Raw genomic sequence first — 27,757 nt, forward strand, 5'->3', positions numbered from 1 at the left:
AGAAGCCAGCGGTTTCTTCTTTCTCCTTACTTAGTATCTACATAGGTCTGGGACTTAATCTTACATCGATGTAGACTGGGGTTTTTAATTTCGGGATTTTTCGTACGCCCCTGAGTCCACCCTAGTCGAATGACATGAGTTTGGGGAAAATAAAGGCTGTTGGTAGTTGTGCTGGCCCCATGACACCCCTGTCAACCTCCGCCATAGTAACAAGTGTCTTTACATCTTCTGTCCTATAAATCGCAAAAGGGGGGGGGGGAGGGAAACTTTAGTTTTCAGTATATGTCAACTAGTAGAGTTAGACAATTGGAACAACTGTTGGGATTGTTTATAAAAAAAATTTTTTATTGGACCGAGTCTTTATGGACCGAGTCTTTATGGACCGAGTCATTTAGTGTTGAGATTTCTCCCTTCAACGTGGCCTTCACCTGTTCCGTAGTATGTCCGTAAGGGGCACCACACATGATCCGTCTTTTTCCATTCCTCTCTGTCTTGCCTTGAATAGAATCTCTATCAACGACAGGCCCGTCCATTCTTTAATGCTGTCTTACCATCTCTCTAGAAATAAAATATACAGTCTAGAGTCAGTTTGTGTTTGTTTGTTTCGCGTGTTTGTTAGCATGTTTTCCTGCGTGTTTTCGCGATTGTTTGTTGTTTTAGTGTTTGTATGTCTCTAAGTCTGGTGTTGTTTTTTGTTTAATAAATTCGTAAGCGAGCTTAGTTTAAAACAACCAATGAAAAGTCGATTAAAGAAAAACCTCTAGCCAATATTTATTTGTTTCTTTATTAGCCTATAAAACAAATAAGTATACCTACGGGCTGGATAATTGACAAGTTTATCATATTTTTGATAATATATTGTTAAAAACAATATAGTGAACTTAAATAATAATTATTTGTGAATAGTGAGTATAACAAATAACTTAAAATGCAACCCCAATAGCTATGACTTGAAGTCGGTAACAGAGACAGTCTGAACATAATACACACGGAATCAGGACATTCTCTGTGGTAGCTCATTCTCAACCCATTGACTATATCCCAGCTAATGCTACTTAATGAGAAGGAAGTTACTTTTTGATTTATAATTTATTATGAACAAATTGATAGGGAGAGTACAAAATCAAAAGAAATGAAAAACTCTTTATCAGGAGAAATTCTCGTTACCAAAACAGATTGTCTAGAGGAAGACTGCCGAGATTTGTTCCTTGCTAGCACCATCTACACCCCTCCCACTTTATTGTTTTCTCTCGTAGCATCAGCTGTAGCAATTAGTACAGCAGCATAGGGCGCTACTTACACCTCGTATCACTTGGCACCCAGTCTGACACATCCTGGCTAATTAGGGCCGACACTGTCAGGAAGACATTAAGGAGGAGAGGAGTCAGAGGGAGGGAGAGTAGATTGGGTGCGTGAGTGAGAGAGAGAGAGAGAGTGAGTGAGAGAGAGAGTGAGAGAGAGAGAGAGAGAGTGTACAGGCCGATGGGGGAATCCAAGACGTCTAATGTATTTTTAATGTGAAAAATTTTGTTTTTAAAAAAAGTAAAAAAAAGTGGGTCGTTACATTATGGCGCCCCTCTCGCCATTCTGCGCCCTATATCTACTCACTCCCTGCTACTATAGGTGATAATTACTAGCACCCGCTGCGAGAGCAGTGCCTAGGCGCAGTGGGGTGCACCTGCCCTCCCGGTGCAGAAAATGATAAACGGTGTCCACTGTTACCTCACAAGAAGTTCAATAAAGAGTGATAGTGGAAGTCTCTCAGGGCGCTGAACTTGGAGGAGGGAGGGGAGGGGAGAGAATAGTTACTGCTGAGGAGTTTCAGACGCTTATGATGGCTTTCAGCTTTGCGCATCTCCCCCCGTCTTTCTTCTCCCCTAGTGGTCAATTATAGACTGACCTCCTACGGAGGATGACCTTGTGTGCGAGCGTTGGTCATTCCAGACCACGCTCTGTGAGCACATTTCAAACATTTCGTTCCCCTGATAATGTCACGGTGCCAAGAGTAGCAACATTCTAGTAACAATATTTTCCACTCCTGGCAGACGTGAGCGACATTTTCATAGACGACCTACATTCACAACCAGCTGCTTGATAAGTCTTGGAGTAATAACATCGCAATAATATACCCTATAGATTCAAACTTGTTTGTTTGTTTTTGACAGCTTATGGCACATTTAAACAACACCACCGACATAGCGGAAGGAGTTTCCTAGTTTTCTTTAGATAATTAGAGGCCCTAGGTGAAGTAAATGTGTTGACCTCAAACGGAATAGAAAAATGAAAGATAAATAACGAAAAAAAAAAGCAATTTATTTAAAACAATAATACTCGTCCCATTTTTCGCTATTTCTTCTCTACAAATTTTTTTTTTATTTGCGTCCTTTGCGAGACCCCCACCAATCGGAAACCCTAGGCGGTTGCCTAGTTTGCCTATGCCCAAAACCGGCCCCATGCATTAATTACATTGAAATATTGTACAGGAAGACTTAGATTTTAGTTTCCATTCACTCTGATAGTTTCTTACAAGGTGAGGAGGGAGGCTTATATTCTTGAACCCGGGCCAACACCTCGCTACGCTACTGACTTAGAAGCATCTCTCCCATCCTTTAAATCGCTTAATATCATGACAGTTTGAATCCAACTACTGACTCAAGTGTATTTAACGTGGGCATAACATTTATAGAAATGCAAGGGCAAATAAAGCTGAAAGAAAAAGTTGTCTACAACAATTAACATTTCAGGATGTTTGGTTACGAATTACCGTCCCTGGCGCCTACCCGACTGTTCCGTAACGTTCCGTTTAATGGGGCCCACTTCTTTATCCCATGATGCTTCAGTCCTGTGTTGGCGGTCAGTTCCAGACGTGAGTAACATTCGTCATTAGCTTGCACCTGTTCGCTCCTAAACTTATTCGCTCTTTTTTTTTTTCATAGCGCACCCTAGCCAGGGTGCTGAGCGCCCAGTTTATCTATGCCCCCCCCCCTTTTCCCGCCTCTCCCTCTTCTTGTGTCTTCTGGTTACTTTCGTTTTAATCAAAAAATGGCTGGAGATTTAGTGATAAGATATGTGGTCAGTTCTGACACAGCACTGACCTTTGACCAGATTTCTAACCAGTGAAGGAAAGTATTTTTAGACTAGAACTGAATCCACTTACACACGCAGGGTAGGCCAAAGTCAAAGTTGTACCAAACGCATTTTAAATATTACCCAAAGACTAAGTCAACAAAAAAAAGTTTACCAAGTAATAAGGGAAAGAATTATTATTATTGTTATAATTATTATTATTATTATTATCATCATGTCCGCTGGTGTGGTAAGTGTGTTTCAGATCTGGTTGAAACGTGCAGAATTAAAATGGTTTCAAAACGAGGTGAAAGCCTAAAGTAATAGAACAGAGAACTTTACAAATGAAAATAAAATCAGAGACTTTCAGCGTACATTGGAATGTGAAGGAATGAATTTCATTTTCAATAGCCAATCAGATGTTTCTTAGAGCTAGACATAACAATCTAGAACTTTACTTGCTAATAAGAGACACTAAAGTGAATCTCTTGGTTTAATAACTTCATCACAATTATAACCTGAGGTTATGGAAGCTGTATTACAAAGGACACTCACGTTAACAAATCTGATATAAAACATTGGATGAACTTGGAAGTAGGACATGAAGTCACAGGAAAAAGGTTTTCATCTATATAAGATACAATATAAGAAATATCATAATCTAAAATAGAATGTAAGAAATATCATTATAATCTAATCTAATCAAATCATAACCTAAAGTAAACCAAATGAAATACACTCACAATTTGATGTAAGATAAAATGAAATTAAATCGTAATCTAACATAAAATAACAATATAAGAAATATAATCATTATAGAACGTAAAATATAATCATTATATAATGTAAAATATAATCATTATAGAATGTAAAATGTAATCATTATCTAAAGCAAACTATTACAAATGTCATATCATCATCAGCTAACTGGTATGTTTTGAAATACAATCACCACACTATGCACGATATATATGGAACATAGTTTTATTCTGACCAAAAGATAATGGCATATAATTTCAATAGAATGTTGGATAAATTATAGGAAGTTTTAGTATTGCTAATAACCATACAAATTGAAGTATTATTCCTACTATTTACCACAAGTGATATTCAGAATATTTCTAATTGCCCTGGAATTTAATATGGGCAACTATAATTTCTATTTGCTGTCAAATATCAGTTTTGTTATTGCTCTAGTGCTAAAGTGCCCCAACTGCAGCTCTAGAAGACTCGGTAGATAACAACTGCGTGACTCGCCGTGCTGACAAGTGTAAATTTAGACTTTAATGTTAATGAATTCCTCTTAACAAAGATATATATGGCTTAATCATCTTTAATGGGTAACATTGGCTGATATGTCTCCTTAAGTGGCTTTTTCTTTTTGAGGGATGCTTTCCTAAGTAAATACAACGATTGCGGGGAGTGTTGATTTAAAAAATGGCACGATCGAGGGGAGTGTTGATTTTTTAAAATTCTGCGTGACAACTGTACGGACTAAGTAGAGTTCTTGTTTTGTCGCGGCCTAATTCTTTAGTCAGGATTTCTCATTCTACCAAAAGCGTGGCTATCTGTCAAGACTTTGATTAAGTCGAATGTATGGCGACGTCTATTTGAGACAGCACTCAGAGAATGCGCATTCATTAAAAGCGCGAGAAAATTTACAGCACAGTGAGAGGTCTTATTTTATTTCCCTCCATTTTTTGTTTTAGATTATTTATTTTTAAATGTTTATTTGTTTAACGTGGTGTGAAGAAAATAAAAATAAAAACTCTAAATGAAGAACTCTCAGACAAAGTACCATGTCCTGGTTAAGCAATTTATACAAAAAGAAATGTCAACATCTCTTAACGGATCTAATGGCATCACGTTATATCACAGTTTAGATTATAATTTCGTAACTCACAATCTGTGACAATCATACACTGTAAAATAAGATTTTATATAATGGGAACCAATGGAAATTTAAGTGTTAAGATTGAAACCAAACACCTTTCCTCTCCTCCTCGCTATACTTATATATCTATAGTACGTGTTCAATCAACTGGAACGTTTGTCGTACAATTCATGTGTGTGTGTGTGATGGTAGGCTAAATGAGTTAATCACCAACTTTTTGTCGCTAGGCATTAATGAGTTAATAACCATTTTTATGTCGCTAGACTTTAATGAGTTAATCACCATCTTTTTGTCGCTAGACTTGAGTTAATCACCATCTTTGGTTTTAGTGGATTAAATTACATTTACTTCATATCGCCAGAAGTTTGTAAATAAAGTTAACTCTAGATCTGCTTTATCTATTAGGCGATAAGGGATCCTATTTCGTTTGGCATGAAAGGGTTAAATAGAATCTAGAGACACTTCATGTTGTTAAGCGGTAGAGAGTTTAACTACATCTAGATCTACTTAATGTAGCTAAGAATTTGTGGGATAAACTAGGCTAGATCTCTATTTAATGTCGCTAAGCGTTAGAGGGTTCAACTAGGCTAGATCTATTTAATATCGCTAATGGTTAGAGGGTTTGACTAGGCAACATCTATTTAATGTCGCTAAGCGTCATAGGATTAAACTAGGCTAGATCTATATACTGTCGCTAAGCGTCATAGGGTTAAACTAGGCTAGGTGTATATACTGTCGCTAAGCGTCATAAGGTTAAACTAGTCTAGGTCTATATACTGTCGCTAAGCGTCATAAGGTTAAACTAGGCTAGGTCTATATACTGTCGCTAAGCGTCATAAGGTTAAACTAGGTTAGATCTCTATACTGTCGCTAAGCGTGTGAGGGTTTGACTACCTCCTGTCCATCTCCTTAATGTCTCTAGGGGACATGAATTAACTCTAAGTAGCTGGTCTGTCTCCACAATCTGCTAATGTTATTTGTACGCTGACGAGCTGGTCTGTCTCCACAATCTGCTCATGTTATTTGTACGCTGACTCCTTGCAGTTAAAACACATTTCAAACGAGGTGTTTGATTCACAAAACATTTATCCTACTCAGGGATTAGTTGATAGTTTAACCCCAAAATGATTTTCTGTCATCAAGAGGGCGGAGTTACACATTTACTGCTGCGCTGTCATTAATTGTGAACCAATCGCTTTTTTTAAATAAATAAATACATGAATTAACAAAACAAGCTGATCCAAATTTTAATTATTGTGTGCAGAATTTTAAAAAATGTAATAGTTTGATAAAACGAAAATAAATATAATCCTATGTTTATAATCAACACCAATTGAGCAGACCATTAGGGCGAGATCAACTTATCACTGATAAATCCTTTCGGAGCACAGTTTAGTTTTTATAATATAGAATGTAAATATATATATTTGTCAATATTTAACTACAATTTAAACCTGTTCATATTCATACCATTGCCACTTATAAGCACTATATTTTATTAAAATACTAATTTAAGACACATTAAAATTTATAAAATCACCTCTATAACAAATAGTAATTGAAATGTATTTACCGCTATTTTGTAGGTATGCAATATTGTTATTAATGTTTCAATAACATTCCCACCATTTTATGGGAATCGGCTTATGCCAACAATTAGCAGATTTAGGCTTTTAATGACATGATACTTTGAAAAAATGGCTAGATCTCGCAGATGGCTGCCTGGTCGTGCTCTGAGCTATCGTCTCGGTGCTGCCGCGTTCGAACCTTGCTCGCTCGCTCGCGAGAGTCTAGGGCTTGGATGTAATCATCTTTAAAAATGAGGGAAAATGATTAACATGCCAACAATGCACAGATCTCAATATCACCTAAAACCTCTAGGAATACTTTTATTTTCTATAAGTATTGCCCTTATTCCTCTCATTTTGTTGTATATAAACAAAACAATCTAAATACAAGAAAAATATTTATATTAGAATCAGGCCACCAAGAACATTTAAAATACCGCCACCAAGTAATCAACTTATTGAAATCGTTCAACTACTTGTATTGAGACATTTCCCACAGTCCTCGGAGAACCTACGGACGGACTAGCCGAAGCAAAAACCACATGACCAGTAGCCATGTGACTTAATAAAAAAAATAGTTATGTGAGTGCATGTGTGTATCTGTGTGTGTTTGTGTGTTTATGTTGAAACTCTTTGCAGTTACGACTTAAAAATGAGTCAACGTTTCCTTCAGTGTTAACCGTCTGCTGTTCGTAATTGTGATTTTAATTATTTTTTTTTTGTGCCAGAAGATTTGCAAAAAGTTAACACCCATGGGCAAGAACATGCTCTATTTCAGCCACACCAATTTTATTATATTTATGCACATTGTAGACAACCAAGAATAGATTCATTAGTGGGATTTTTAAAAAAATTATTCATATAATCTTGATCTCGCGCTCCGGATTTATAAAAGTTAAAAAATGCCATATTGCATATTTAAGGCCTTCGTATAACTCTTCCACTAGCTGACTGGACCGACAGCAGTGTAACTCATGTCAATGTCATGCAAGTGACTTGTCAACTAACAGTTGAGGTCTACGCCTGACCTCTGACCTCTCATACAAAGTACTTGGGATGCTAACACATGCGCACACGGTAACAACAAAATTCGGTTAGGTTAAATGCTAGCCAAAACAAAGTCACATTTCGGGGGGAAATGAAATCATAATTTACAGATTGGAAGCTCGAATAGATCTCGTGTGAGGGCCAAGCGGGTTAGCGTGACATTTGTGTTTCGTCTAGAAAGCACTAGGATGCTACATCGGACAGTGCTGGACATCGCCACAAATAATGGCGTTCACTTTTGGTGTCAGGGTAATGGAGGCGAATCACGTGACATTTTAGAACGTCCAATAAATGACGGTCTCTGCTTTTATCTCTGTAGTTAACACTATGGTCATTTCTCTAGTGTAGGTCATCCTATATCAGTCCAGTATCTAACTATTTATAAAACCATGTAGGTCTACTAATGTAGTCCAGTTTCTAACCTACGATCTAGTCAAGTTGCTGTTTATAATAATATAATCTTTTTTTTTTCTTTTGCAGATGATACAAGCTATACAGGTGCTGAGGTTTCATTTATTGGAGCTAGAAAAGGTGAGAGAGATGCTGGATCTCAAACCCTAAAAGTTACGACGGACCTTGACCTTACCTCAGTGGTTACGACAGACCTTGATCTTAAATCAGATGTTGAGTTTCAATCAAAAAGTTCTTTATAGGAGAGTGCATCTAATTATAAAGTTAAATCGTTGATAAAAAAAATGGGAGGGCCTATTATGAAGTTAGGTCCACTAGGTCCACTAGGTGGATATCGCATTGGCTTTAGAAAAATAGCCGGAAAGATATCATTATGTAAACACTCTGGAGGGCACCCCATCCCTCCAATTCCAACGGACCCTGCCCGCCACTTAGTCTAGAGCTTATCATAATATGAACATGAAACTCGAGAGTGATCTAACAATGCCTATTGTAGACAACATTTTTGTTTAGAGCCTCCTCCCCCCTCTTTTTTTTGTCTCTCCTATATCTTATTATGAAAAGAGATTCGCCTCCCCCCCTCTCTCGTTATTTATTAAGCAAACAATTGTAGATCTAGACAGTTTGTTTTTTACTATTTAGATAATAGAACAATCTATAGGCCTAAACATATTGACGTTGTAGGGGGTGCAAAAAAGAGAAGGGGGGGGGTTTCTTGATAAAATATGCTGGATGTGGTTGGGGTGGGTGAATTAAAACATTTCATACCCCTCCCCCCCCCCTTTTTTTTTTGGTCTTCATAGCAGAAAGGTTTCTTACAGCTATCTCTGGTCTGTATTGTGACGTCAATGATTGATAAAAGTCTGCTGCTGTGTGTTTGTCTGACTTTTATTTTATGTAGAACTGTGTCAGAGATCCCCCCCCCCCGGCTCCTCGTCGTCTACCTGGACCAAGGGACCACCCCACCCCCCACCTTCAGAAAGTGTTTTGTTTTTTTTTGTCATAGAGAATGTGTCTGTCATCAAACACAGACTGTTGAAATAGGTCAAGCTAGATTGATAACAACTAAATTATCAAGAGATAATAGAGCAACTCCCCCCCCCCCCCCATCGCACTTGCTCTATCTTTATCTGTCTTATACTAGATTTGAACCAAAAAAAAAAAAAAAAAAAAATTATATTAATCCTTAAAAATTACTTTTTTGTTTAATCCTTGGATTCTGTCTTCTGATATTATGGATTATATAAGGAAACCTTAGTCTGAAACATTATTTTAAAATATCAGCCTGGAACTTCTTTACAAGTTCATGGTATTATTGTTAGAAGTACCTCACCAACCATAGACCAATGTTGTGACCTAATTACTAGCAATGTATTAGGATTTAACTTTTTTTTTAACATTATTGTTACCATTAATCATGCTTTTTTTCCCCCAAATGTAATTTCACGTTCATAGTGACTTCCCCTGTGCTATAAATAGACTCACATTATCACCAACAGTTTTCAATAGTTTTATCATCAAATAAATAACCGCGTCTGAAAAATTAAGTTTTTTTTTTCTTACTTGAATTTTCACGTAAATTAAAAAAAATGTTTATATACAATAATAGAATAAAAGGAAAAAAACAACAAACTTTTATCTAGCGTCCCACGTGCACATACAACATATGCACAATAACACATACACACACTGTCAAACACACACACTGGCACACATCTAAGAAACGTGTCTGTAGATTGAGACCTGGCTCTGGGGCAACGCTGGAATGTCTTTCGTCTGCTGGAAGGTTTTAATGTTTGCTAACTCAGTGTTTCGACCCCCCGCCCTCTCCCCACGACTTAAGTTTACAGTTCCCCCCTTTTTCTCACTAATCCACCAAATTTTTTTTTATTCTTTGATTTCACATGGCGGAGCCCCTGCTCCCCCCCCCCCCACACCCACCCACTTCCTTTATCACATCAATATTTTAGCTAAATTAAAATTTAAAAACAAAAAATGTCTTCTAGATAGGATAGAGGTAAACGATAAAGGGACGTAATTGTCTCCTCTTGCGATGTCTGGAAGAAAAATGCAGGAAAAGTGTTAATCAATAGAGTTCAACAAAAATACTGCAGTTAGCCCCATTTCCACATCAACAATGATGAATAATTCAAAACTGCTTTCATTAGTTAGACCTATTTAACTTACAAGATTATTAAAGCTAAGGTCGGGGTTGTGTCACCAAAGGTATAATGAACTGGACATCCGACTTCAGCTTTCCACAAGTCATGTACAAGTGGCTCGCTAAACGACCATTTTACCCAACGGTGGCTACTCTTATAAAAGGCTTAACTTCATCTAAAATTGTGTAATGACATGTCTCAGTTGTTCCCAGACCACATCCTGCGGGCCATTTAGGTCCATGCCCCAGCGGTACTATCCGGTCCCTCGTAACTTCTGACCGTCAAGTCGCAAAAGATCGGTTCCATTGGACGAGGAATTGTTTGAGGTGCTACCCGTGACGTGTGACCTTTTTTTTTTATTCTTCCCCAATTTCACTTGGCGAAGCCCAATCTCTCTCTATATATATGACACCAGGGTTGTACAAGGTTGGGAACTACGGACATGTATGCATCTAATTTGCATATATCTGGAAATCCCCTTGTTCAAATCCTCTTATTAACACATCTTTTATTCGCAATGTTCTCTTGTGGAGCGGAAGTGACAGTTCAACCCTTTATCTCCATCTATTGTTATCCTCAGGTGCACGAGCTGTGTGATAACTTCTGCCACAGATACATCTCCTGCCTCAAGGGGAAGATGCCCATCGATCTAGTCATTGATGACAGGGAGGGCGCCGGATCGTCCGCCACGCCCACCTCGGCGCCATCCAAAACATCGACAACCACGTCATTAGACGCTATTGACCAACACTCGGACAATAGCCGGGACCATCAGGTCAAAATGGAATGCGCCAAGCTGGAGAGAAAGGTAATGCCCAGGTCTTGCTCTTAAAAGCCTCCTTTAACCGCCCCACCCCACAAAACAAAGTGCATAAGGGGGGTCATGAATGTATGTAAAGTTTGAGCAAAAGTTAACGATTGGGCGGGCGGTTAGGCGGGCGGGATGGATGGGGAGAGGAGGATGCATTGTTATTAGAAAAAAAAAGGGGAGGGGGTGGAGGGCGGTGAGACATACAGAAGGGCGGTTTGACTTGCTTGCATTATTTATTGCTAGAGATTATGATAGTGCTGCATGAAGTCAAAGGTTTCTGAGGGCACCTGGTCATAACAAGCATTTCACACACACACACACACAGACAGAGAGAAGAGAAGCTTCTCTGGGCTGTGTAGTTGCGTAAAGTCAGTTGGGGAGGAGATGACTTCTAGATTACCATCTACATTTCCGCTTCTGACCTCAGAAAGCCACCAGTCGTTACTGTGAAGTTCTTCCAACGTATTGGACATAAACACCACACTTGTCCACATTTCTTTTTCAATTTCCTGGCGGGGGGGGGGGGGGTGGTGCCAATATTGTGTTTGCGTTGTCTGTCAGTCACGTCCGTAGCTCAAGTGCTAATGAAACTCTCATTGCATCATCGTCATCATCATGCAAGAAAATAAAGTGAAATTTCAACATTGATTGCCGAGGTCAATGCTATTTTTGTTTAAATTTTATTATGTCAAAAATATGCAGATACTCGTAAACTATATTATAAAAATTTCTAGGGGAAACAATTCATGATTTGTTTAAATTACAACTACTTAATAAAGCCATATTATTTATTTATTTTTTTATGAATAAAAAGCATGTTATTACCAAATAGCTATCAGTTCATCTGCCTTGTGTCCATTTCCCGCCCTTCTCGCCCCTTTGTAAATCGCCCTTTTATCCTTCACCCACCATCGCATCCGCCATTATCAATTCCACCCGAAAAACTTAACAGCACCCTCCGCCCATGTACCTCCACCCTAACTCGGCGTAATGATTTTTCCAAGACTGCTAATTATAACATAGAATCCAGCCGCTCATAGAAGAGAGAGGAGGGATTGTAGGCGGATAAAATAAAAAAAGAAAAGAAGGGGCGCTGGTGGCGCGCAGCTGTCACTGATGTATTGATTTCTAATCAATCAGACATCAAATCCAGGCCGGCTCCTTCCCATCGTGTCCCCTGGCCTTCTACTTCCATCCATCCCGCCCCTCCACCCTCCACTGTCTGCACAGACCTTGTGTCCATCCAAAATCGCTCATTGGGTTTTTTTTTTTTAGTCATCGGCTTATTCACTTAAATGGTCACGTGTCCGGCGTGAAGTGACCGGTATTTGACGTCAACATGGGCCATAATGGATGTAGAGAAGAAAATATCGACCTGGTGTGTTTGGCTAGTGCTTGTCCTTTTTTTTTTTTTAATCCCTTAGTATGTCTTTGAATTTCAAGTTTTCATTCACTGCGCATGCGTTCTTTTCAAAACCAAAACAAAAAAAACAAAAAAAAAAAATTAAAACGCGTTTGGTTTGAACCTCTAGACATGGTCAAACCTGGAGATGGGACTCTAGCACATAAGTAGCCAACCAAGTTTGGAAAGGTGTCCAGTTGTAGTGAAGGATTCCAATTTCATCAGATCATAGAAACACAAAATTGTCTTTGGCAGTTCATCATTTGATTGTTCTAGTTCTCTTTATGTCCGTGATCGTGGCCAGGTGGACTCTAGTATAAATAATATATAATGACAAATCTTCATTCGACATTGTAAAGAAAGATGACAAGGAATTTTGTTTTCCTTTAACTATCCTTGAATATGAAAGTGCCAGATAATAATAATAATAATAATAATAATAATTACAAGCACAGCAATAGCGATGAAGAACAAAAAGCGAAGCCACTCTCGACTCACCTACAAAAACCAACACGCTCGGTATGTGTGTACGTGTCCACAAATGTGTCATGTTTACACTGATTGTATTTTCTTTTTTCTGGACTTCCGCTTTAAGAGGTCTCACGTTTCTAATGGTTAAGACAGCACCCAACCTCTGTCTGTTATGAATAAAAGATACAATTTTTTTAGTCACACATTCTTAACTTTCTTTTGAAAATATTAACCTTCAACAGTATGCCCTTACGATGTTCACTTGATCGAGAGACGAGCAACAAGACCGGTCCTGACTAGCTACAGGACCGGCCCTGACTAGCAACAGGACCGGCCCTGACTAGCTACAGGACCGGCCCTGACTAGCTACAGGACCGGCCCTGACTAGCAACAGGACCGGCCCTGGCTAGCTACAGGACCGGCCCTGACTAGCAACAGGACCGGCCCTGACTAGCAATATTCTAACACAGACAGACTCGTTTTCAGAACTACAAGAACAACTTTGACTTTTGGTTCCGTGTAGAAACCTTTTTTTGTTGTCTCCCTCACTCCATCAAATCAATGACCATCGTCCGATGCTAATGTGTCTGGTCAGTCTGACGCCCGGTTGTGCCTTTGTCCGGTTCCAATAATTTGGTGAATTCTCTCCTGCCCCCCTCCTCCCCTCTTTTTTTTTTCTTCTTCTTCCCGAGGGAACACAAGAGTTATTACATTGCCAGTTCCATTTGTCGAAAAACGTGTTGGCATATGATTGTAGCATTCTTAAAGTACTGTACTCCCGCCTCAAGTGAAGCATTTTTAAAGTAATGTACTCCCGCCTTAAGTGTAGCATCCTTAAAGTACTGTAGCTACTACTGAGTAATAGTATTAAGATATTGTTATGCCTCTTCCTAAAAGGTAGCTTTCTCAAAGCACTGTTGCGCCTCCTAAAGTGTAGCATTTTTAAGGTTCTATAATCCAGCCCAAAGTGTAGCATTTGTAAAGTTGAACATTTGCTGAGTGTCGTTTTCTTAAAGATCATCACTTGTAGCACTTTTAAATGCGTTCTTTCTCTCTCATGTCCTTTGTTTTGTTCCTCTTTCCTCTCTCTCTCTCTCTCTCTCAATCTCTCTCTCTTTCACTCTCCCTCTTTTTCCACTTTCTCTCTTTTTCTCTCACTCTCTCTCTATTTCACTCTCTCTCTCTCTCCGTTTCTCCCTCTCTTTCAAATGTTTACATGTATTCGACGGTCCGTCTCCTCCCCAAGTCACCGAATAGTCTTTGTGTCTTGAAAGCGCACACTTCCCGGATGACGCCGTTTCTGGCAATGTCCGTTCATGTGCACTTACGGAACAACTAGCCACAACCGTAACCTCCCCCACCCACCCGGCCCACCAGCAACAACCGCACAGTCTTAAAACAACAGCTACATCCAACGACAAAAAAAAAAAATCCACTCACAAAATTCGCTGGCGCATCGATCACCTCCGAGGGCATCAGTAGCAATATTAATCTAATTTGTTATTTCGAAAAATTAGGTCACCGCCAAAAAAACCTCTTGGTCTTGCAAGGGTTAACTGACTCGTCAAAATAACACGAAAAAAAACAAAAAAAAAACAACTTAAACAAATATAAAGTCCATTAGTTTCTTGCTTGACTTTCGTGCAGGCAATTCTTTTTAACGTCTGGGTTTTTTTTAATTTGCGAATTGGGTTAGTATCGTATTCGTTTAAGTCCAATATACCATTATTATATTGCGAATACAAATATTTAATACTTACCGTATTCCTGCTAAAAAACGGCCCTAGTTTACAATTGCAGTCAGGGGAAGAAAGAAAACAAAAGCCATCCCTGTCGCACTTTCGAAACCCCTCGATACAGGAACAAGAAAAATACTATTTTTAAAAACAAAGCGTATATTAGGGAAAGAACTATACATTTATAATCATATCTACCAACACTGTAATATTTATTTCCCTTAATCAATATCAAACTATATGAATTAAATACAACTAGTTAATTAATTAATCGGTTTGTTGCTTACTTTATTAATCCATGGTCGCTTTAGGGCACAATGCATTTGTATATATAACAATTAATAGTTTTAACTGTTGCTTAGTGGTAACTCATTGTATTTTAGAGTCGAAGGAACCTAGTTCGATTCTCAGAGTAATAATTTAAAAAAAATTCGGAAGTGGGAGAAATAAGATGTAAACAAACATTGTACCAGATAGACAGAGTGAGGGAAACATTGTACCAGATAGACAGAGTGAGGGAAACATTGTACCAGATAGACAGAGTGAGGGAAACATTGTACCAGATAGACAGAGTGAGGGAAACATTGTACCAGATAGACAGAGTGAGGGAAACATTGTACCAGATAGACAGAGTGAGGGAAACATTGTACCAGATAGACAGAGTGAGGGAAACATTGTACCAGATAGACAGAGTGAGGGAAACATTGTACCAGATAGACAGAGTGAGGGAAACATTGTACCAGATAGACAGAGTGAGGAAAACATTGTACCAGATAGACAGAGTGAGGGAAACATTGTACCAGATAGACAGAGTGAGGGAAACATTGTACCAGATAGACAGAGTGAGGGAAACATTGTACCAGATAGACAGAGTGAGGGAAACATTGTACCAGATAGACAGAGTGAGGGAAACATTGTACCAGATAGACAGAGTGAGGGAAACATTGTACCAGATAGACAGAGTGAGGGAAACATTGTACCAGATAGACAGAGTGAGGGAAACATTGTACCAGATAGACAGAGTGAGGGAAACATTGTACCAGATAGACAGAGTGAGGGAAACATTGTACCAGATAGACAGAGTGAGGGAGCTTTATAAGCTTTTAAAACTTGACCTGGAAACCACTGCGCGGTTAATCTCAGATATAGGATTACTGAGCTGAACCCTCCAACATAAAAAGAAGAAGATGTACTAATGATGAGTTCACTATAAGATTGATCCAATACTTGTGCGTGCTCTTACTCTAGTGACATAGCGAACAATAAGTGCACAGTTGGCATAGTCAACAAAAAGAGTCAAAAACTGTAAATGAAAAAAAACAACAATTCAAATCAAAATAAAACCTTTTAAAAGGTTGGAATACGATGGAAAGTGGGGGCGGGAAGTTACTACATTATAATAGCTACACATATGGCGCCCCAGGGCGGTTGGATAGACAGGGAGTGAGGAAAATAAACGCGGAAGCAGAAGGCGCCAAAAATTTTGGGTTGACACCAAAGTGGGAAAAAGAATGGAGTTCTGGGAGTTGAATAATTCACAAGTCACTTTAACTCACTCTCTCTGGTAACTGTGACAGTGTGTGACACTTGATGTATTTATTTTTTTGGGGGGGAGCAGTAGAGACAAAAGTCTCTTCAGGGGCGGAGGGCAAAACGTCTCATGAACAGAGAAAGAGAAGAGACTGCAAAAACTTACCCTCACTGAAACAGACAGAGAGAGAGAGCGAGAGAGAGAGAGAGAGAGAGAGGGAGTCGAAATGAAAATGTGAATGTCGATTGGTAGACTATATTAGATTTTAGTTATCTGAAAGTCAAGACCGGCGTGTTTTGGCGCCAAAGTGGTACCATAGGAAGAACAAAATACTACTCACGTTCACATGATTGATTTCATTGTTCTATTTCATGGAAGGATTTGTATTTTGTTTGTGTATCATGTTTGTGTATCATGTTTGTGTATCATGTTTGTGTATCATGTTTGTGTATCATGTTTGTGTTTGTCGTACGCCTGGTAGTGTTTTTGTTTCAATATTCTAACACGCTGTCTCTCCAGCAGCCTACTTCTTCAACGGAACCAAAGGTCTGTGCATTTCCGCCAGGTCTCTATGTCTTCCAAGTTCTTGTTTCTGTTTCTGTTTTGATTGCTTGTAAATTGTTTACTGTAAACTATTGCCGACACAAAACAGTCCTGTCCCCAAGTCCATTGATCATAAGTCATCTACTAAACGACGTGACATAGTCACGTGACGGTTTACATTGTCACGGTTGTTGTTTATCAGTAACAGGTGTGAAGACCTTTAAAAACAAAAAGGTTGCTAACTTTCCTGCCCGCCCCCTCGCCTGTTTCCCCCATCTGACGTCATACGTTACTATGTGATCGTATCCGGTTTTTTCTTGCTTCAAAATTCCATGCAATCGCACGCACGCACGCACTAACGCACAGTCAGTGGGACTCAACTCGCTCACGCGAAGTCTAGATTTTCAGCGCTACCCCGTCGTGGTGGGGTGGGGGGGGGGGTAGACAGGGAGGTGTGGATGAGGAGAAAGGGGCACCAGGAAGGTCTACGCCTCTGGGGGCAGGAGTGTTGATTGTCTGACGTACACGCAAACCGAAATGGCGTCGAAACCGGAAGCCGGACTACCAGAAAACACGCAGAGCATGCTGGGGAGTAAAAAAAATAACCACGACACAGATGTCCCAAAATAATAATAGTAATAATAAAAATAATAATTATTATGAATATTATTTATTGGAGGGTAATTGTTACGTGCGCAGCAGAGCGTGACTGTGGAATGGTGCGAATACGTGTTGAAAGGGTTAGAGATGAGGAGAGCCAAAATGGAGGAAAATATACAAAAAGGTGTTTACAGTCTTTATTAAGATTCAATTATTTATAAACTATGATTTTGTCGTTTTGGTGTTAGTGTATCGCTAAAGGGTCTCATTACATAATTAGACGTAACAGTAATAAATATTTAGGTTTCTAAAAATTGCAATGTTTGGTCTATATGAAGGACTCCCTTCAACAGTTGAGTTCAGACTTTAAAGCAGAGTTACAGAACCTGTTCCAACCTCGGTGCCTTCTGGAGCGCTGAGAAAACCGTCCAAACCAATAAAACCTTTGACCTACTGGTTACTTCAATAGGCACTTTGGTCTGATGTAGACAGGGGCGGGACAAAGCACCGAGTCATTGGTCAGATATGGCCCGCGGGCCGTAGTTTGTGCATCACCGATATAGAGGATATGCTCTGGTACATAGTCAAACAGCTCGGGGGATGAGATGTTTAACTAAGTACACGAACTAAGTCTTTCAGAAGTCTCAGGGACTTTTTATTGAAAAGCAAAGATGAAGATAATTTCTTGTTGTCTCTGGGATGGTTGTCTTGGGGATAATGCTGAAGTTGGTAAGGGTCGGAAAAGAGAAAGGGGTGGTGCGGGGTGGAATTAAGGGGAAATGTGCCAGTGATAGCATGCCCCTTTTTATTTATTCGACTTAATATCTTTGACTATCGTGGAACATAGGGCCGCAACAGTACTTGGCCATTGGACTCTGGTCCTGGGTCATTTCCTCGGGCCCATGTCCATGCTGCTTCTTGCTCTACCTACCTCCTCCATATTTCCTTTGGTCTCTCAGCGTTTCTCTTTCTCCAGGGGGTTCCAGTTCAAAGCTTGTTCTACAACATCTTCTGTTGTTCATTTCAAGTCTTCCAATGTCTTTTCATTTCTTGCCCTTTAGTTGTTTGCCTGTGTGAAAAAAATAAATATTCCTATGTATGCAGAGACTGCTTTGAATAGTAAGACACCATTGGAAGAGCACAGTGGAGATTTAAAATTGCTACATCAATAATATTATTTAAAAAATGCCAAATGTTGTGTCTGTATGATATATGAAGCAGAGCAGCGTATGTTTTGTAACTATAAAAAAAAAATTCCTCTTTTCAATGTGGTGTATCGATTCTGAATAAAGTATCGCGATGATGAGTTAGTATTTCCTGTCTATGAAGTGACCGGGGAATAAAATACTTGGGCATTGACGACGAAGCTTTGAAACTAAACAAAAAATGTTTCACGGCTTTAAACACGATGGACGAACTGTATATATTGTTATGACTTTGCCATGCGCACCACCATTCAGGCTAGTGCAGAGATGCGCACTTCTAGTAACCAGACTAGAACAGGATGTTGACATGAAGAGACTAACGATTTCCGCCCAAGTAGAGAGCCAATATGGAGATGCTGTGCTCAAGGCAGATGTCCTTTGTGTTTGTCATGTCTCAGTGTAAATAAACGTCAATGTCCTCGTTGAGTTGCCTCACTTAAGTTATTACAATATATTTCTAATGCAATAGTGGCCAACAATAGACATAGCAGGATTACATAATAGACCACTGTCTACCAGGTTTATAACAGAACAAGTTCAAACTTCTAACCTCTGTCAGAAAGAAAAAAAACGCAAGTTACGACTGCATTTTCATATAATTAGATCGTCTGAGCTCTCAAAAACCTTCCTTCAGTGAACAGTACCAGGAAAAAAGGATGAAGAGGCAGAGAAAGAGATGGGGGACAACACTATAGGATTGTTTGGCTTATGGAAGAGATTCTAATTCTGGCCAATGACAGAGAGGAATACAGAAAGACGGTTGACGGGTCATGTATAGTGCCCCAATAGTCCAACAGACTAAGGGACATGTGCTAACACTTTGTTTCTCATTTAGATGTATATTGAATGTGGTACTAAATTTTTAGCCGACTAGTCCGGCCTATTATGTTTGTGTGGTGTATGCGGTTTATGAGTGCACGAAAGAAAGTTAAATTTGAACATTCTGTATTTAGTTTAGATTTTGAAATAATGCATATATGTATTTAGTTTTGATGGATACTCGATGTTCCTGTCTACTGTTGTCTGTGTGTATGTGTAAGCATGAGGTTTTCCTAGTTTCCGATCAATCGTTTGATTTTTTTTCTTGACTTTTTTATTCATCACTTCCACACATGTACCCCCTCCCCCCCAGACACACACACAAACCATCTTTTTTCCTTCTTGATTTCTCTGGGGGAGGGGGGGGGTGAGTGTATTGCTGAGAGGTGGAGTTGTCGCACGACAAAGTCTCTAGGTCTTTTCCCGTCTTTCCTAGCTACTCCCACCCCCGCGTCCCTTATCCACAATTATTGGAGGAATGGATTAAAGTCGCTCAATGGTCAACTGTGACATGGCTGAGCAGAGTGTGTGTGTGTGTGTGTGTGTTGAGGGAGGGATGTGGAGGGTGGGAGAGGTAGGAAATAGAGAAAGATAAAAAAAAAAAAAAGAAACATATAAGCGAGTGGTTCATCTCCCGAGACCTTTGTTGAGTGTTTAGTAGATGAGTAAAGAGAGTGACGAGGGACTGAGGAGTTTGGGAGGAGTATATGTAAAGGAAATGGAGAAGGGGGAGGAGGAGGAGTATAACTTTCACGTCAGTCCTCCCTACCGCTCTGGCCGTAGTTCTGCAACTAATCGTATTTGTTATTACTATCATTTTCAGTCTATTTATAGCCACGGACATATTTTACTCACTGCGCTCTCCGCCCGACCCCCTCTCCCCACCCGCCCTTCCCTCGTCACAACACTCTCCGCCCGACCCCCCCCCTGCCTCCCAAAACACCTAAAGCACACTGCTCGTGGATTGACTGTTGTGGTTATCACCTAAAGCACACTGCTCGTGGATTGACTGTTGTGGTTATCACCTAAAGCACACTGCTCGTGGATTGACTGTTGTGGTTATCACCTAAAGCACACTGCTCGTGGATTGACTGTTGTGGTTATCACCTAAAGCACACTGCTCGTGGATTGACTGTTGTGGTTATCACCTAAAGCACACTGCTCGTGGATTGACTGTTGTGGTTATCACCTAAAGCACACTGCTCGTGGATTGACTGTTGTGGTTATCACCTAAAGCACACTGCTCGTGGATTGACTGTTGTGGTTATCACCTAAAGCACACTGCTCGTGGATTGACTGTTGTGGTTATCACCTAAAGCACACTGCTCGTGGATTGACTGTTGTGGTTATCACCTAAAGCACACTGCTCGTGGATTGACTGTTGTGGTTATCACCTAAAGCACACTGCTCGTGGATTGACTGTTGTGGTTATCACCTAAAGCACACTGCTCGTGGATTGACTGTTGTGGTTATCACCTAAAGCACACTGCTCGTGGATTGACTGTTGTGGTTATCACCTAAAGCACACTGCTCGTGGATTGACTGTTGTGGTTATCACCTAAAGCACACTGCTCGTGGATTGACTGTTGTGGTTATCACCTAAAGCACACTGCTCGTGGATTGACTGTTGTGGTTATCACCTAAAGCCCACTGCTCGTGGATTGACTGTTGTGGTTATCACCTAAAGCCCACTGCTCGTGGATTGACTGTTGTGGTCAAGACTTGAGATCGAAAGTCGGTGTAACGAAGTAAAAAACCAACACGGTGAGCTGGGGAAGAGGTGGTGGCGTTCTATTTACAAACATGTACATCCACTGTCTCGCTTCTACCACAGACACAAGCTCAGATCTGAACCCAGGTTCTTCTTAAGCAATCTCACGGACATAGTTGTTGTTTTTTTTTACTCAATTTTACACAAATATAATTGCAAGATCACCGACTTCAATCAAAGGCAGAAGCGAAAAGAGCGTAAAAATAAATAATTTCATGCACGCAACCAAAGGTTACCACTCTTCTTGATCATAAGCCAATCATGTTTCTTATTGTATTCTGTGTTCATCTAGTACCTCTTTAAATGACCTTTTCTACGTGCTTCATCTACTGTTATAAGGCGTGGTTGTTGTTGTTGTTTGTTTAGCTAAAGTTAGTAAAGAATAATAGCTGTTTGTGGTCAGAATTGTTTTTTAAACGTCATCTCATGTCGTCTGATGTGAAGTACTAATTGGACTTACGGGGTACGAATTTTTGCGCGGAAATTTATTTCATAAAGAATTAGGGTTAGGGTTAAAAGCTGGAGAAAAAAAATGTGATTGTGCTGGCGTAGTTTTATCCTCGACTACACAAACAGAAATTCAAAGTTTTCAACTCAAAATAATTTAATATCATAAAAAGATTACCGACTCGGAAACTTCTCCATTAAGAAGCGTATAGTCAATCCCCCTCACCTCCACCCAATCCCCTCCCAGTACTGATTTAGAAATGCACACTATAGCTGAGGTATGACCAGGTAACACACAAAAGTCTTTTAAGTGACCGTTTTAAATTGTTCATGTCCTGCTTATTGACTGTCCCCCCCCCCCCCCCCATCTTTTCCATTTCCTTTGCTTTTAATCATAGCATGTTCCGCAATTAAGATTACAATAAAAACAAGCTTACAAAACGAGTTTGTGTTTAACACAAACTCAGAAACGGACCCAATATGTCCGCCAAGATGCCCCATGTCTAACTAGCATGAACCACTACCAGATTAATCTCACAGTTATTCAGTATACATTGTAAGAATATGAAAGACTACTTTTGTTTTTCTTTTTATTTTCTCCTTCGCTCTTATTCAAAGCATGTTTCACGGTGAGATTACGAAAACAATTTATTCAACTCTGACTTGCAAAGTTTAGCGATTCTACATTTTAGTGGTAATGATTCTGTTTGTAGTTTCACGGTGTCCGCTACTAAATGAAACAAATAGCGAACGCTCAGCGTCACCTGTAGCAGACGCGGATTAATTTATGGCGCCAATAAAGGATGAAATGAACCTAAGCAGGTGATTCGTTTCCCTGTGAAGTGGACTGAACTAATGAAGTGGGCGACACGGTGGGACCTGGACTTTTCCTAATATTTAGTTGTAGTTTTTTTTCCTGAACACAATGTATATTCATTCTGTTTGTGTGAGTGAGTGTGTGTGTGTGTGTGTCCATGGTTTATGTAACGATGGGTTAGGGTTAGACATAAAGGGACGTACCCCATTTAGAACAGTCCTATATGGAAAAGAAACCCATGATCAGAAATAGTATGTGACTGACGGACAGATCGTTCAATGAAATACGAGTCTTTCACATCGCACATCGACATTCTGTTGACAGACATGTCTCAAACAATTTTTGGCGCACACAGCGTAACAGCATCCCAAAACCTTGACCTTCTAATGCCAGGTCTGTTGGAGTAGAGAAGTCCTCAAGTAAGTAGGACGAAACAAATAGACACCAGTGTTACTGTCATAACCACGCACTAATACAATTAAAAACGAAAACTATTAATGTTACCAACGTATTTGGAAAATTTGGACCGCCCTTTGGGTGTCATTCTGGATAGGGCCCTAAAGTTAAGAAACATTGTCCCTTGCCTCTACTGTTGTCTCCCCCCTCCAATCTTGCTCTCGTAAAATTAATCTCTTACGCCCCTGGCGCATGTGCCACTAGGAAGATATATGCCTGGGCCCAGTCACAGATGACCTAATGGACGTCATTCATCTGTCACCAGGACCAGGTAATGAGACAGTCTGCAATTTATTTATTTCTATTTTTTTATTTTCTCTCTCTGTTTCTCTCTCTCTCTCTCTCTCTCTCTGTCTCTCTCTGTCTGTCTCTCTCTCTCATTTTTCCAGTATCTTGCTCCTCAGCAATTACAAAAAAGTCTAAAAGTGATTATTTAGGCCAACTTCCCAACAGCGTGTTGTGTTAATGGAGTCCTCGCCCGACTGTTAATTATTGAACAGGTTCTCTATTACGTTAATGTGTTATTTCAACGCGTTTGATATCAATGGTTTTCATAAATAACACACACCCGCCCTCTCCTCTCGCCCTCTCCTCTCTCCCTCTCCTCTCTCCTTCTCTTCTCTCCCTCCTCTACTCACCTTTCCTCATTCCCTCTTCCTCTGGGTCATCTTGCAGTTTTCTTACAAATGTCAACAAAGTGAATGAAGTTTGAAACAAATTCAAGTGGAGGGTGATAGCCCAAAGGTCCCGGGTTTCAATCCTTGTCTGGAATTAATTTCCTCGGGATAGCCTGAGATGAGCTACTCGGGATATTTGAGTCATCATTAACCAAAGTTTCATTCCTGGAAAGTCTTTCGGTCATTGTGCTCACAACAGAACACCCTGTTTAACTCATACCCCAACAGACTTCATTGCCTTCACAACAAATTGATCACTTAACCAATTACTGACTAATAATTAGGTCAGTGTAACAGTTGAGTGATCTCAAGTTCATCTCCTTAATAAGGCTGCCGAGTTTTTATTGAAATTTTCACTTCTGTAACTGTCGAGGTTTGCGTTCGTTTAATCTAATCTTCTAACTGAAGAGTTCTCTTAAAAAAGAAAACTTGACGTCCTACGTTTTGTCTTAGCTGAGACCTAACTGAATGATTGGACAACCTGCTCAATGTTTTAATATCACTAGAAAAGAAATTCGAGAGTTGATGGTTGAAGGGAGGTGTGGTTGTTGAAGGGAGGTGTGGTTGTCTGTTTACTTGAAATGATATATACTTGTAGTCGAGAGTTCTTAAGTTCAAGACAACAACAGAACGAATAATATAAACATAAGTTAATCTAACCTTTAAGAACACAAAAACGTTATTACAGAAAGAAGAATACAGTCCGCTACAAGAGGTCCAGTTTTCTCTTATTTCCGTTCAAACTTTTTAAGGTAATATCGTGTCACTAAGGAAATACCCAATTAAACGCAACTTCTACGCATCTTACTATTGAGCCGTTACAATAGCACTTATACGAATGTGTCCCACGATATGGAATAAGAAATGTACTTTCTGGTTTATTTCATAGTTTAAACAAACACATTCTTACAGCAGTTGAAACATTTTTTTTCCACGGAGCTTCTACACATAATGAGACGGAGCCGATGCGGAAAATTCTTGCATAATATTGACTATGTAGAGGAGAGCCATGGACCATTTTATTCTCTCATGCATCGTTACGCTTACTTGAAGACCAGCCCTAAATAGAGTCCGCGACACGGTCTGTTGTTCGGCCCTCTGCCCCTGGTGTAGCCACGTTTAAAGTTTTATCACCGCCGCCCCGAGCTTGCCATTTTTTTTTCTCCTTCCTTTTTATAATTTTTTGTTTGTCGCGCTGCGATGAACGCCCCTGTCATAAGCTCTTTTGTCTCGAGCTTGTGTTCCGTGCGGGAGTGAACCCGCCATGCTACGCGTGTTATCTACTCCTCCACGCGTTGACCTGACACAATAACTCACACCAGAGGACATCAACCTGTTGTCACCACTGGAGTTAAGGTGTAGAAAGGAGAGATGGGATGGGTCTGGAACTTGGCTCGGTTATGGGCTCGGTTATGGGCTCGGTTATGGGCTCGGTTATGGGCTCGGTTAAGGGCATAGTACGAGCCAAGTTGTTTGTGGATATTTCCTTAGTTTAAATTCTGATTATAATTTGAATAAAGAAGTTGTGTTAATATGATATTTGTGAATGCATTAACCTCCAGCATTAATATAGAGAACACAATAAAGCCAACAACGATTTAAAGGTAAACTCAGTGGCGTAGCTATGGTGGGGGGAGGAGAGGAAGAATTTGAAAATCCACCCGGGCACCACTTGAGAGGGGCCTCCAAATGAGTGTTTTTTACATTAACAATTAAATATTACGAAAAATGAGGGGCCCCCAGAGAGGTGAAGCCCCCCCCCCCCCACCCGGGCACCAAAAGGATGGAAACTTCCTAGCTACGCTCCTGGGTAAACTCAAGGTTGAGATCTAATCTAGAATGATGTTAACAATCCATGCTGAAGTTGTGTAAAGAGGTGTGAGTAACGTGTTCGCCTGGAAGTGAAGGTGTGTCTTGCTCCTGCTCATTCATAGTGTTTGAGTACTCATACTGAGTTGACAAAGTGGACTCTCACTAGCTTATATCAACTTGACCATTCCTGCTTCCTATCCCCCCTACCCCACACCCCAGCTAGAAGATTGAGTTCTCCCTATTCCCACGTTGAGCACACACACACACACACACGCACACACAGCTCCAAACGTTAACTCCCATCCTCTTGGCCAGTAATCGCCTTCCAATGAGCTGGACAATGGCCTTGAGGCGACATGTGTTCTGATCTCTCATTTTGTCCTGACTGATACAAACTGACCAGAGGGAGAGAAGGAAATAGAAACAACCTCCTCCCACCACCCACCCCGTTTACTGTTTGTTCTCTCTCTTCCCTCGCCCCTTCTTTTTGTTTCTAGTCTTTATAGGATCTAGAGTTGAACCTTTATAGGATCTAGAGTTGAACCTTTATAGGATCTAAAGTTGAACCTTTATAGGATCTAAAGTTGAACCTTTATAGGATCTAAAGTTGAACCTTTATAGGATCTAGAGTTGAACCTTTATAGGATCTAAAGTTGAACCTTTATAGGATCTAGAGTTGAACCTTTATAGGATCTAAAGTTGAATCTTTATAGGATCTAAAGTTGAACCTTTATAGGATCTAGAGTTGAACCTTTATAGGATCTAAAGTTGAACCTTTATAGGATCTAAAGTTGAACCTTTATAGGATCTAGAGTTGAACCTTTATAGGATCTAGGGTCTGACCTATATATAGCCGATACAGCTTATTTGCGCTCTATAATCTACTATCATTGTAATGCGTGATCTTGGAATATAATCACTGCTTCTTTTCTGAGGCGAAATCAAGTCAAGTACAGCACTTGTTTTGTTTGTTTTTTCTTACGGAACATTGATAGTTTGACAAACATAAAGTCCTCTTCAACACGCATGTTAACAACCATAATAGCCACTATAACAGAACATAAAACAATTGTATACACCATAACAATCACTTTAAAAAAAGGTCAATCGTATCACATGAACTGCATAGTACTATCATCACACACACACTTGTATATCAAAATACAATCACGTGACTGTGTCTGTGAACCAACGTTAATGGCAAATGAGGAAATGTATACTAACGAAGCGCATGATAAATTAGAGATAGCCACTGTCTCTAACTGCTGTGACAATGGAAGTAGTTTCTCTCTTTGTGCTGACATTAATCCGTGTCTTAAATCCAAAGTATTTCAATGGCTCATAACTAATGGGAAAGAATTCTTTCACATGATTGATTTGTATGTATGTGTGTGTGTGTTGTTTGACGTGACTATATTATTGTGTTGTATGTGTGTGTGTGTGTGTTGTTTGACGTGACTATATTATTGTGTTGTATGTCTCCCATCACGTGTGCACGTTGTTTCAGTACCGACTCTTGCGGCCCACTGCTAATTTGAAATGTTCTCAAGGCTATGAAAGGCAATGAGTGGTTTACGGTAAATAGCGTACATGGTCCAGCTTGCCATTGTCCGGCACTAATTTAATAACGGTGATCAGTCCCTGCGAGGGAGCCGTAATTATGGTGAGCCTCCCTCGTGTTAAGGCGTGTCACTGGACAGACGATGAGGTCCTTTTGTTCGAAAGGACATGGAGCCGACGTTGAGTGAGACTTGACCAGACCTACTGTTCCCATCGTTAACACTTTGAAAATTACAGGGAACTCTTTTCAACTAGAAACACAAAAAGATCCCTAACTTCCTGTGTTTGGTTGTTGTTGGATTGTTTTCGGGTGAACAAACATTTACATACTAAAATTGCAGCATCTTAAAGGTTCAAGCAAACTAGTGTGATGAAATTCGGGTTTGTGAAAGTTTAGATAGCTCAACAAGGAATTCCTCTTCTTCAGAGGTGTGTCCGATAAACCAGTTAGAAATACTTAAAAAGAAATAATGGTTGCAGTGCTAGTGCCATATGTAGATTTGAAAAGGTCCGAAGCTATTTGAGATGTGTGGACCTTTTGTGGTCCTTTAAAAATCCAGATATTATATGTCAGTGCTAAATATGTCTTGGGAGGGCTGGGCTAAGCTCCAGCTTGTGTTTCCTATAGGTCAATCCAGCCCTGAGCAGGGCGATATCAAGGCGAAGAGAAGGGTTCTCCTTGTTTTTTGTTTTTGTGTGTGATTAAAACCTATAAAATTAAATTCATATAAGAAGTTTTGAAACTTGGATCTGGAAAACAATTTGCTGTTTACTTGTTTATCATTGCCTTTAGTAAAACACGAGTTGAGTCTCTGAAACAATTGAAGTGTAATTATGCAGAAAACAAAAAGCGCATTGAGAAATGTAGTAAAAATGTATCCAGTTTCATTCTATTTATCTGATTGAAATGGCGACTAGTCTATCCCTCTGTCTTCTTGAGAATCAATCTAT

The 27,757-nt window shown here is 39.8% G+C and overlaps 1 protein-coding gene across 8 annotated transcripts in view; it reads left to right on the top strand.

Annotated features, from left to right (window-relative positions):
* The window catches only part of LOC106056956 (homeobox protein Meis1-like), a 336,165-nt gene that overhangs the window by 129,111 nt on the left and 179,297 nt on the right, over positions 1 to 27,757 (top strand). For all 8 annotated transcript variants that reach the window (XM_056024290.1, XM_056024287.1, XM_056024293.1 and 5 more), the window contains 2 exons: positions 8,056 to 8,106; positions 10,729 to 10,956. In XM_056024290.1, the coding sequence (XP_055880265.1) occupies positions 8,056 to 8,106; positions 10,729 to 10,956 (279 nt within the window). The remainder of the gene's footprint in view (positions 1 to 8,055; positions 8,107 to 10,728; positions 10,957 to 27,757) is intronic.

This window comes from Biomphalaria glabrata, chromosome 3, assembly GCF_947242115.1.
Source record: "Biomphalaria glabrata chromosome 3, xgBioGlab47.1, whole genome shotgun sequence".
Classification (NCBI taxonomy): Eukaryota; Metazoa; Mollusca; class Gastropoda; family Planorbidae; genus Biomphalaria; species Biomphalaria glabrata.